We start from the raw sequence: 11,066 nt of genomic DNA, 5'->3' as shown, positions 1-11,066 counted from the left end.
ATGCATTTTGCATATAACAGATTTAAATTGAGACATCATAGTCAATAATTAAACCACAAACTATATTAAAAATGTGGGGGCAAGCAGATCCTTTAAATGCTAGGAAGAATCTAACCAAAGGTGTGTTGTAAATGGGAGGCATTTACTTGAGGAACCTTTTTGAAAAGAGGTTTTACTGCAGTATTTACTTTTACTAGAGTAAAGTTGTGAACAATCACTACTCTCACTGGGTCATTACTTTAATGTTTACTTCTCGTTCCATTCACACCAGGGACCGTCTTAACAAGCTGTAAACATTTTTTTCTGAGAAAATTATTTTCCAGATTCAGTAAGTTAATTAATTGTACGTAGTACTTGAGTGTGTTTTTTTATTTTTATTTTTTTACATATCCAAACGACAACATTTTACTTTAGAACACCGGTCAAAGTAACGCTATACTTACTGGAGTGAATCCTTGTTTACCTTACCCGCCTCCATATGAATTGATATAATTCAGATATTCAAGGAGCTGCTTATATTTGGAAATTGATTCTAATGAATGAAAATCGTGTTTTGACATTTGAATGTCTTAGTTTTCCAAAGAATAGTCAGTGGAGACGCCAATATTTTTTGTAGTAAAACTGTTTGTCTTCTACAGTTGGTTCTGAAAAAACCAAATGTGAAAAGAAAAGAAAAAAAAAACACACAAAGCATCATAAAAGCAGCCACCCTGAAGTGAAGCCCACCCCTGCAGACGGTGCTCGTGTGTGCACGTGCACTGCAGGGGGAGGGGTTCGTGTGGGGAGGTACAGTTAAAAAAGAAAAGGGGGGGGTCATAAACCTTTTGACCACTGATCTGTAGCATGAGGAAGAAGCGGCCGGCTGTGGAGGCATCATCTCTGAATGTATTGGTTAGGCTGCCAGGTTAACCAGTTAGCACCTTGTTTAACATGACGGCGCCCGTTGATGACCAGGAGCTGGCTGTGGTCACAGAACTTTGACAGAGGTCAGACGGGATCCCCGTTCATCACAGCAACACTTTACCTAAAATCTCTTTGTGGATCAATAAAGCAAACAGACAAATGAAATAAAAAGCAACCATTTATTGTTTCCCCAGCAGAGTTAGGTTTGTCATGATAAACATTTAGAGGATTTAAAGTCTCAAACTACTGTTTCAGAAGGACACGGGTACAATGTGATGCAGTCAGTCTATTGGGGTAAAACCACGGGAGAGGATGAAACAAAGGAGCCATCTGCTAGAAACATCCGGGATTGGATGAGCTTCCAAACAAAATTAGGACAAACCGCAGCTCGGAGAAAAGGGCAAAACCACGAAGTGATCACAAAAAGCGCATCAATAAAAAAATAATACTAATCAGGCTTCAAATCCAAATCTTCCAAATGTGTTTAACAGTGTCTTCTTTATTGGCAAAAACAATAAAAAAACATAATGAATGTACCATATTTTGGATGCACAGTATTATGAAATTCTCACTCTTTCTTGGCTCAAGTGCAATAATGAGTCCATTACTCTGGCATCAGTTACATTGTCACTATATGGCTTACAAGGTAAACAGGTCCTGAAAGGTATACAGACACCTTTCACTCATCAAAACTATGGTACAGCAAATATATTGGCAAAAAAAAAGAACAAAGTAACATTATGTAAACAAACGGTAAACCACTGTACAGCTAATTCTAGCATGGTATTTACAAGTCAAGTTATCGTCTGAGCTAGTTCCCATGTTCAAAGAGCTACGGTTAAGACAAAACACAGAGGGATAAGATCCACCATGCGCTCTTTCCACCTTCATCCCACCTAACTGTAAAGACCAGCAAATGACATCTGGATGCTGGGATCATCCACATCTGTTGACATCTGCTTCCATGGACGCTGATTTAGTTTCTCCTATCCACACATAAGGCAAAAAGAGTTACGCAAAGTATCACATTCTTTGCGAGAAACTACCAATTTGACAGATGGGCTACAGGTTGGTGGTGCTTTGAGGTAAATGCACTTCTAGTGAACGTCTGGTGAGTTTCACTTCTTTTCTTTATATTACTAAAGGTAACAAAAACACATCCAAATGCAACAAGGGTGTTAGGGTTCCGATACGGGGAAAACATGTGCAAAATCTGCTCTAAAGCAAAGTGACTGTGTTGCAAAAAAATTTGAATGTACAAGGAACTGAGATGTACGGGAGTCATCACAAGAGACGCCAGTGCAGACCCTCATTCCAACCAACTGTATGTACAAGGCACTACGGATGAGATGAGAGGGCCACGCCTTCAGCCTGACGACAGCCTCCTCAGTCCGGCCGCAATATAGGATATTTAGGCAAGAATTCTATAAGAATCACCTGTGGAGAGAAAAGAGGAGAACATGTTTGCAAGAAAAGTTCTCTGCTTTATTAGATGAACGCTCTAACATAAATGTTCAGCATTAGCAGGTTTCAAGTCATTTGTTTTATCAATTTCTTTATTTCATTCGATGTTTATTCTTTAGCGTCTTCGCTAAAAGCCATTTCAGCTGTTTTTTTGTTTTTTTCACTGTGTCCGTGATGCGTGGCGTTTACTTTAGTCTGCAGACTAAACGGTTCTTCAGTGGAAACAGCTCCTGCTAGTCAAATGAGGCCTTCATCCAAAACTTTGTTTCAGGTGGACCAAAGTCTGGTCCACAGCAAAGCTTCAGGTGAGACCTGCCAAACACAGCGGACTATCCTATAAATGTAAAAGTTCCCGAAATTAAATTCTAAAAAAAGGGCTTTTAATGAGGTGAGATTTTGGCTACCTATCATGATAAAAGATATTTTTAAATTCCATCAGATTGGAGGTAAATCAACTCAAAACAATGGGTGTTCTGGCGGCACTTACATATTCCATCATGTTACTGCTTTCACATTTTCTTTTACTGAGTTTCCAGTGCAGACCCAGCTGAGGAGAGCAAGAAAACAAAACAAAACAGATCCTTTTAGCACCCCTCTCTTATGCAAACCGAGACAAAGACGCACACATATACGTGCGCACGCGTGCACACGCAGAGAAAAGAGAATGTCTGAATCTGCCCTTCAAGGACTGTCTGGTCTCACCGAGGTCAAGATGTGGCCAGACACCCTGAAGACCTTCCTTTATGTCTCCGCACAGCTACTGGCTGCAATTTGTTGCTGTGAGACTAAACCAAATGAGCACGGACATTTACGGCTGACCTCTCGGTTCTGTCAAACCCCAAAGCACTCGATCTGCCCCGAACAGCTCAGAGGGGCTAATGTGGCAGGTTAGAGTTTACGGAACAGATTAATGGTCGTGATCCGCCACCGCAGAGATACAGAAGGACTTTCACACAGCAGCTAACATGGAGCATCTCTCTTACCTTGTGGTATAATCTGTTATTCTCCCACTCCAAAAGCTTCTGAATGGACCGCCTCGTCTTTTGGGAGAAAAGACATTTGAGTTACTGGATGCAGTTTGACTCAGCAGAACACTTGAACAGGTAACAGTTAAAGGGAAAAAAACAACAGTTTAGGGGATTTATGGACTGGACTCTCACTTTACCAGCTAGTAATTTCCGCTTTGTTGTTAGCAATACAGAGTGGCTTTAAACGGCACGCTCTAGAGTTGGGCAATGCATCAACGCAGCGCCACAAAGCGAGCGTAAGCTGTCATTACCCTCCGCACTCAGACTAATGCAGATGAATTGCGTATTATGGCCTGTAAGTGAGAGTTTAACTGTCCCACTAGTGTCAGATGAGGCTGCGTGCGGACTCACTCTCTTGTTGAGGCAGATAACGGGCCACAGACTGCAGCCCACCGTGCAGCAACAGCACAGGCAGCCGCAAAGAAGCCACTTCACGTTGACAGGTAGGTTCTTTTTCAAACAGGCGTTCAGCCTGCTGATGCTGGTTTTGAATTCCTCCGGTGCCACCTGAGGGGGGGGGGGGAAGAAGGTAACGGGACACGTGACGAAACGTTTCGGTGTTTTGTTTTGTTTTAATTGAAGAGCACTCGTGTTTAAGAAAAAACCCTGACATAAAGATAAAAGGAGCTTTAAAAAAAGACAAAAGGTAGATGTTCTCCAGAGATGAGATCTCTACATTCTACACCCCTTACTTGCTAACCTGGCTGTACTCTGTTCAAGGCAAGGAGGGACTCAAAGGAGAGATAAGCCCAGTGCCTGTGGCAGTGTCGGCCAAACAACTTGAATGGATGCTCATTCCTCACCGAGTCTGTACGCCATAAAACCGGGGTCGTAATCTTTTATGACAGGATGCAAAGGTCTCTTTGCAAACAGCCAAAGACTTCAGAATAAAGCTCAGCAGGGCCTGATCTGCACCCTTCAATCATCATAATTGTGACCTCATCCATCACATGTCACCCTGAGTTACAATACTGAAGGTACTTTTTATTGCCCCACACTTCCCTCGGCTTGCTCTTACCCCTGCAGCCTTTTTGTCTTTCTGCGTCCGACCCAGGAAGCTTCCCATTCTTGTCTATACGGCAGAGTCCTCATTGCAGGATTTTATCACCTGGAGCTGGAGCTTCCAACACACTGGGGTCCCCGTCAGCCGAGCCCCCATAGACAAGCTTACTCATTGACAGAGCTGTACATTCAGGCTCTTTTCTCTGCAGTGTGCCGCGCTGCCTCCAATGCATCCCCAGCAGATCAAAACCACTCTGGGACGTTTGAATGGGACGTTCTGGGGAAGTTGGGGCCGTTAAAGGCCGACGGAACAAAAGCATCGCTGCAGCTTTAACGGCTTAATTCTTTCCCACTTGGATTTGAACAGAAAGAAGCTCGCAAGACTGAAGTGCAAGAAAACTTGAAAGTAACTGTACCTTTCCCGTGAGAACAGTGGGAAACTCGGTGTCAAATCTGTTGCCGAGTCCAAACCTGACAAGAGGGAAAAAGAAGGCATAAACCCCCATCATGGAACAGGAGCAAGCAAACATCTAAACAGTCTTTTTAGATCCCTTTTTGGATTTGTTTTATATCAGAACAGAGGAAAGATTCTGTCTAACATACTCTAACATTATAGAATGTATTAGATCTAAAGTTATCATTTTTTAACTTGTGTTTCTGGGAAGATAAAAAAGACAAAACTTGTAGCATCTTAACACCTCAAAAGGAAAATCTGTAAATCTTTATTAAAACTCTAGTAACAAAACTATTTTTAGGAAATTGGTCAAAAGGAACAACTGAGAACAAAACACTTGCTAAAAAAATCACATAAATTAACTTGAATGTAGAATCTGACATTATAATAACGTCACTGTTTAAAGTCTCTTTTTGCTATGGATGACATGATTCTGTTGCACCTGATTTGGTTCAAACCTTGATTTTTGGGGTTTTGTTTTGCTTTGATTTGTGTATTACAATAGAAAAAACAAAAATGTTTTAATGATCTAATAATCAAGTAACAATAAAGAACAATCTTTCAGTTGGATTATACAAAGCCTGATGTAATGTAATAAAACAATAAATAAAAAATCCGTCTTAAATTTAGAACATCTGTTTGACACTTTCAACATAAACATACTGGTTTGCAGTACAGATGCAGTAATTCCCTTTCCCCACGATTCATTTCAATGGTGAAGCAAAAATGAAAAGTGTCTGCATCCAAGCAGCATCTGGAATCATTTGATATAATCCAAACGGTGCAACTGAACAGATCCAACTATTATTATGAACAAAACTTTCATATATTTTATATTGAGCTTTAAAACGTTGCTTCTAAACACTCCTTCTAATAAATAGTGAAATATTAACTAAAACTAATATTAACAACAAATAAATTCAAACCAAGTCCTTTTCATCTAACATACTACTTTTTTATTATTATATTCAGCTACCTAAATGGTTGATGCAATGCAGAGTTTACTTAAACTTGCTAAGTTTAAGTTTCCATTAGGGACAGAGATTAAATAAATGACGACGCTGTTGTAGAGATAAATGAGAGCAACTCCCATAGAATAGAGGCACCTAAAAAGATAAACAGTGGAGCATTATGGAAATAATGATTGTGAGCCCAATCACGATAAAGAAAATAGGATTGACAACAACATAATTGATAATATAGGGGAAAAAAACCCTTTTTTGTTTTCATTTAAAACCTGGCTGCAGCTAACAGTTCTTCACATTACTGTAACGACTTACGACTGTCAACCTTCGAGCTTACGGTTGCCATGGCGACCAAAACGCCTAGATGATGTTATTATGCTCGCTTAAAAAAAACATCCACTTGAGTGTGGAGCGGACCCACTGTTTTTGTTGTGAATTACGTTAGCGGGCAGGATAGCATCGGCTAGCCAGGTGAAGGATAACAAAGCGACACCGGGCCGAACCGAATCCACTAAAGCGGGTTCTGCTTACACTGTGATGTGCCCAGCCCCTCGCATAACCACCGGCTCCAGGCAGTATCGGGGCAGGTTCTCTTCGCTCACTACATGGTCCTCCTCTTCGTCTTCTAACTCATAAATGGTATCAAAGTCCGCCATGTTTGGTAGTAAGACGCTCATGACGTCTTCATCGAGGCTGCGCACTGACGCGCTTTAGAAAGCGAGACCACCACCGTGCTGCGTTCAAGTCCTGTGAGAATTTTCATGATGACTTTTTTACGAGGCAGTTACTAACAGACGCACGCAGCAAATGTATTCTGGGACAACAATTAAGTTCAATTGATAGAAATAGAGTGAGAGGCTAACATGCTAGTTTATTTATTTTTTTAATCTTTGGCCAAAAAGACTTAATTTGGCCTTCGAAACTCTAGAAAAGTGGATTTATTGAAAGCTTTTTTTCTTTGCGTAATTGTAGAGTGGCGTCTTTTTCAACTATAAACAATGTGATCATTTCTAATAAATAAAGGAAAAGGGAGTAAAAACACGCTAAACTTGCACCAAGTTACGTAACTATTCTAGGCTATAAATTCAGCGGTACCCTTGTAAAATACCTTTAAAGTCTATAAATTTTTAATAAGGTCTAAAAACCCGACAAAAGCACCTCATTCATCATCGTGTTTTTTTCTTTAGTTTTTGAAGTTTTTCCTATTTATTTATTTTGTTTACAAGGATGCATGTTGAATTATCTGAATCGTGAAAACGTTCACTTTTGTTAAGCACGGATGCCTTTAAAAATGCAAAAAAAAAAAAAAAAGAAGAAGAAACTGCATATAACGTGAAAATAAAGCAAAATATCCACACTCAACATTTAAAACATGACAAATTTTCTGCAAAAAGCCTTTTATTTACAAACCCGTTTCAATGACAGTTGCTTTTTGCGCACGTATTGATTCTAAAACATCTAAAAAGATTGAATTCGACGCCTTTAGTTCTGAGATGTCTCGTTTAAAACTCCCCTGAAATGCCTGAGTTATTTTTCCAGGACATCATATTCACAAACACATTCAATTTTACAAACAAAAGATGATATTTATATCTTATAAATTCACAAAACAGTTTAAAGCTTTTAAGTTCGAAAACACGCGCATTCTTTTCATCTTTGCAAACCCGACATTATAAAAAACTATTCTATAAAAGCCTATATTGAAGAGCCTCCAGCATTTCATTGCTACAAATGAAATGTGTGTCCTTCTGCAGCGCAGTGAGTCTTATCCTCTTGATGCCCCGCCAAGTGTCCAGTCCGCGCGTTGGAGTGCTCAGTTATACCAGAGAAGATGCTCCAGCTGTCCTACTGGGTCACAGTCACCTGCTGTATATTCCTGATAGATGGCAAGGTGCTCATTCCCTGAGGGGGGTACATAGATCCGTGCATGTCTGTGGGACTCAGGGACCCCGGGACCGGCAGGGGACTCACTGAACCCGGATCACTGTGCACGGAGCCGCTGCTCCCGTCAGACTGACCCAACTTCTTCTTGATCAACTTCCTCTCCTTTGCTCTCCGGTTCTGAAACCATATTTTCACCTGAAAGAGGCGCAATAATTAAATGAATGAAGGAATTAAGACGAAAATAATTAAATGTTGCCCTAAATGATCACCATGAGGAATAAAACTCTAAAAAAAGATTTTAAATGGAGTATACTGGGCAATTTTCTTTAGCAAAAAAAAGTTTTAAAAATAAAAAAATAACAACAATAAAAGTAATACAAATTTTAAATGATTTATCTATAGCCATAGGATACACCTCCTGTGTCTACACTGTGTTCTTCAAATTTTAATATACTTCTTTGCAAGTTACATTAGAATGAAATTAACCACACCAAAATCCACAAAATTTGAGAGAAAATGTAAACAGGTACACTTTTTGAAGTGATAAGAGCTTAAAGATTTATTTTGGTGTATTTTTATAGTCCTTATATTTTAGCCGTTTTACAATGAAAGATCATGAAATTGATTCTAAAATAGGAAGAAATGGTCCCACCTGTCTTTCAGACAGACCCAGGTTGACAGCCAGTTCAGATTTTCTCCTGATGGTGATGTATCTGTTGAAGTGAAACTCTTTCTCCAGCTCCAGTCTCTGGTGGTCTGTGTACACTACCCTGTATTTCTCCTTCGTTCTTGTTTTACCTGTGCGGGAAAGACACAAACAACTGCACCATGAGGATGCAAAATCCCTCAGATTGTCTTTTTACTTTTTTCTTTTACAGGGGTGAGTCCTCAGAGGCCATGCAGGCGGCCCAACTGGAAGCTTTCCGCAGAGCCGACTGCATGCCAGGACCGGCTTTATCTGTGGGCTGCATCTTTATTTGCAACATCTAAAATCCACATCTCGTAGGTAGACGTCTCTACAGATACGCAAATGAAGCTGTTTGATCTCGCTTGCATGACAACTTCAGTGAGTGAATTTCAAACAGCCACGAGCCTTCCCGTTTCTTTGAAACACAACGTTTCACGTTGATTTGTCTGCGTTAAAGTCGCGCAGGGCGCACGAGAGTTAAAAGGAAAATCTGTGAATGACTTGAATCCGTTTATCAGATTTGCCGTAAAAGTTTGTACAAAGTTCAGGAAAGTTTGAGGAAAAACCGACAAAAACTTACAAAAACCTAATCAGTGAACATTCTGACCTTTAATATAAAATGACTGAATAATCTCTAGACTCAGAAAGAAACTCTTATTACTCCAGGTTTGTGATGTTAGCTGTGAAAACGTAACTCTTTCCGGCAATATAACTCTGAGAGGAAGGGAGGCTGGCGCATATCAAAGCAAAGAGGTGTTGAATGCAAAGGCCTCGGCCTGGATATGACGGACAACACTCAAGACACCAAACAATGTCACAGAGAATTGACCTCACAACTCCTGGAATAATGACATTAACATCAAAACTGCACGGCGCCGTGTTATCACACAAATACTCTCTATTATTTATTATCCTTTCTTTCATAATTTTTCAGGTTCCCATCTATAGACACGGTGGACGGGCTCCAGTTTGGAAAACTTTAGTTAAATTTGGTCCCAGAGAGTTTGTCTACATTGAATTAAAGTTGAAACATTTCAAATATAATTTGTGTTTTCCCCTTGTATTTTAGCAGTGACCGTTTGCCTGCTTTCCTCATAATTAAATTATTCTTATTGAGGTTTAAAAAAAATCCAAAAATAGCTGTATTTTGCGTAAAGCTTAGCTGCCAGCTCCTGCGTAAAATTGACATAAAGCAGCTCACAGTCGCAGGAGCATTGCCTGTCCTTCATGAGGCAGTGTGCACTTTTACGATGATGTTCTCACCCGTGGAAGACGCCTGCGCAGTTTTGCTCATCCACTGGTACGAGCTGCGCCGTTCTCTTTCGGGAGAAAGCTGTGAGACAGAAACGTTGTCCGGCGGCGGCTGCAGGACTGTGGCCCCGGGAGGATGCATGTGACTGTACTCAGACGTGCAGTAAGGGCCCTGTGCAGAAGATGAGTTGCTCATGGGTGGAGGAATAGCATTAGGGGGTCCCAGTCCATAAGTGCCCCAGTCCTCCCTTGGGCCGCCATAGGAAGGTCCCCAACTGCTCGCAGATTGTGTGTGTGTATCCATGTTCGGGACATGATGGTATCCTGTAAAATCGGGGTATTGCTGTGTCGAAACAAAGTTCTGTGGAGGCAGACTGATGCTGGATCTTCTCACTGGCCCTTGGTGATACATGCCGCTTTCTTTATCCAGTAGGTAACCCACATACATGTTTTGCATGAAAAGTTTTTGAAAAATAACAGTAAAGGGCAGATGAAGCCTGTTTCAAGGCAACATTGTGACCCTACAACTGTGAGAAAAAAACAACCCTGTGCCGTTTATAGTCCAAACGGGTTCCTTCAGTAAAATACCACGTAGATCCAGGCCTGTCTGCAGTCTCTCATGATGTGCCTCGTTTGACACGAAGCCAACGGTGCACTAAGGCCTTCCTGACGTGAGCCAGCTCCTCCACTCTCGTGGATTTGCATCCAAATGAGAGTGACCGGTGCTCCCGGCCCAGCTGTCCCTCACGTCACACCTGACAGTGAGCCTATCCTGGGCATGAGCTCTCCACCCCAGGAATAAATTATCACCCCGGCCTATCAGCAGGACACAGTGGCAATAAAGAGAAGACACTCGACAGAGCACACAAGGCAGGAGGCCTGTGCGCAATTACGCACAGTTCTTCCTATAAAACTCGATATAAACGTTTAAATTGTTGAGACATTTGTGTTTAATGTTTGGTTTAAGAGGAGACGTGGGCTTCAATTAAACGCTGAAAATATTAATTGTTATATTAAGTAAATTAAAAGAAAAGAAAAAGTGGACCGTGGGAATTCGGTGGTACTTTGTGACCACGCGCCACGGGTTAATCCAGATTTATTTGTTAACATATTCAAGTGCAAACGAGGTGCAAAGTATGAGAGACTTTTTTCTCTCTTGAATGAAGGTGAAGCTTTCATATTCTGTTCACACCTCAAGATCGCACTTCACAGCTAATTCCGGTTACAAGGAAACTCCAGCGACCCCCTCTGAGACAAACTGCGGCCTGTGACACGGCGGTCAGCTGCAATCTCAGGCTAAATTTACTGCTCTGCTCAGCTCTTCCTCCTGTTAAATATGATTTGAAATCTATTTATTTAGCATTTTAAACAACAACAAAAAATAACAGTTAAAAAACATTTTTCAGACCCACATAGGAACTCATCAA

At 40.9% G+C, this 11,066-nt stretch overlaps 2 protein-coding genes across 4 annotated transcripts; both read right to left on the bottom strand.

The window, feature by feature from the left end:
* Positions 1–1,068: 1,068 nt before the first annotated feature.
* chic1 (cysteine-rich hydrophobic domain 1) lies at positions 1,069–6,578 on the bottom strand. 3 transcript variants are annotated; one of them, XM_004073125.5, is made up of 6 exons: positions 6,348–6,575; positions 4,814–4,868; positions 3,747–3,902; positions 3,351–3,407; positions 2,855–2,914; positions 1,069–2,340 (listed from the first exon to the last, which is right to left on the bottom strand). In XM_004073125.5, the coding sequence occupies exons 1-6, from the start codon at positions 6,491–6,493 to the stop codon at positions 2,290–2,292; spliced, it is 525 nt and encodes a 174-aa protein (XP_004073173.2). In that variant the 5' UTR covers positions 6,494–6,575; the 3' UTR covers positions 1,069–2,289. The 3 variants fall into 3 exon arrangements, with proteins under 3 accessions (XP_004073173.2, XP_078809669.1, XP_078809668.1); XM_078953542.1 differs by lacking the exon at positions 1,069–2,340 and adding an exon at positions 2,455–2,701 and having other exon boundaries at positions 6,348–6,578; XM_078953543.1 differs by lacking the exon at positions 2,855–2,914 and having other exon boundaries at positions 6,348–6,578.
* A 618-nt stretch (positions 6,579–7,196) lies between these two features.
* On the bottom strand, positions 7,197–10,387 carry cdx4 (caudal type homeobox 4). Its single transcript, XM_004073124.5, has 3 exons — positions 9,652–10,387; positions 8,353–8,498; positions 7,197–7,895 (listed from the first exon to the last, which is right to left on the bottom strand). The coding sequence occupies exons 1-3, from the start codon at positions 10,094–10,096 to the stop codon at positions 7,662–7,664; spliced, it is 825 nt and encodes a 274-aa protein (XP_004073172.1). The 5' UTR covers positions 10,097–10,387; the 3' UTR covers positions 7,197–7,661.
* Between the last annotated feature and the right edge of the window lie 679 nt (positions 10,388–11,066).

The sequence above is a fragment of the Oryzias latipes genome, chromosome 10, assembly GCF_053564925.1.
Source record: "Oryzias latipes strain Hd-rR chromosome 10, Olatipes_Hd-rR_3.1".
NCBI classification, from domain to species: domain Eukaryota; kingdom Metazoa; phylum Chordata; class Actinopteri; order Beloniformes; family Adrianichthyidae; genus Oryzias; species Oryzias latipes.
This window is presented reverse-complemented; position numbering and strand designations above follow the sequence as displayed.

What these genes read in the sequence shown, in the direction of transcription:
- chic1 (XM_004073125.5), bottom strand. Translation starts at nt 6,493, where the DNA reads ATGAGCGTCTTACTACCAAACATGGCGGACTTTGATACCATTTATGAG. An exon ending in TTATCTGCCTCAACAAGAGA is followed by an intron (nt 3,408 to 3,746) that starts GTGAGTCCGCAC and finishes TTCTCCCAAAAG; the next exon opens with ACGAGGCGGTCCATTCAGAA. An exon ending in GCAGTAACATGATGGAATAT is followed by an intron (nt 2,341 to 2,854) that starts GTAAGTGCCGCC and finishes TTCTCTCCACAG; the next exon opens with GTGATTCTTATAGAATTCTT.
- cdx4 (XM_004073124.5), bottom strand. Translation starts at nt 10,096, where the DNA reads ATGCAAAACATGTATGTGGGTTACCTACTGGATAAAGAAAGCGGCATG. An exon ending in TGCGCAGGCGTCTTCCACGG is followed by an intron (nt 8,499 to 9,651) that starts GTGAGAACATCA and finishes TTTCCCGCACAG; the next exon opens with GTAAAACAAGAACGAAGGAG. An exon ending in TGGGTCTGTCTGAAAGACAG is followed by an intron (nt 7,896 to 8,352) that starts GTGGGACCATTT and finishes CGCCTCTTTCAG; the next exon opens with GTGAAAATATGGTTTCAGAA.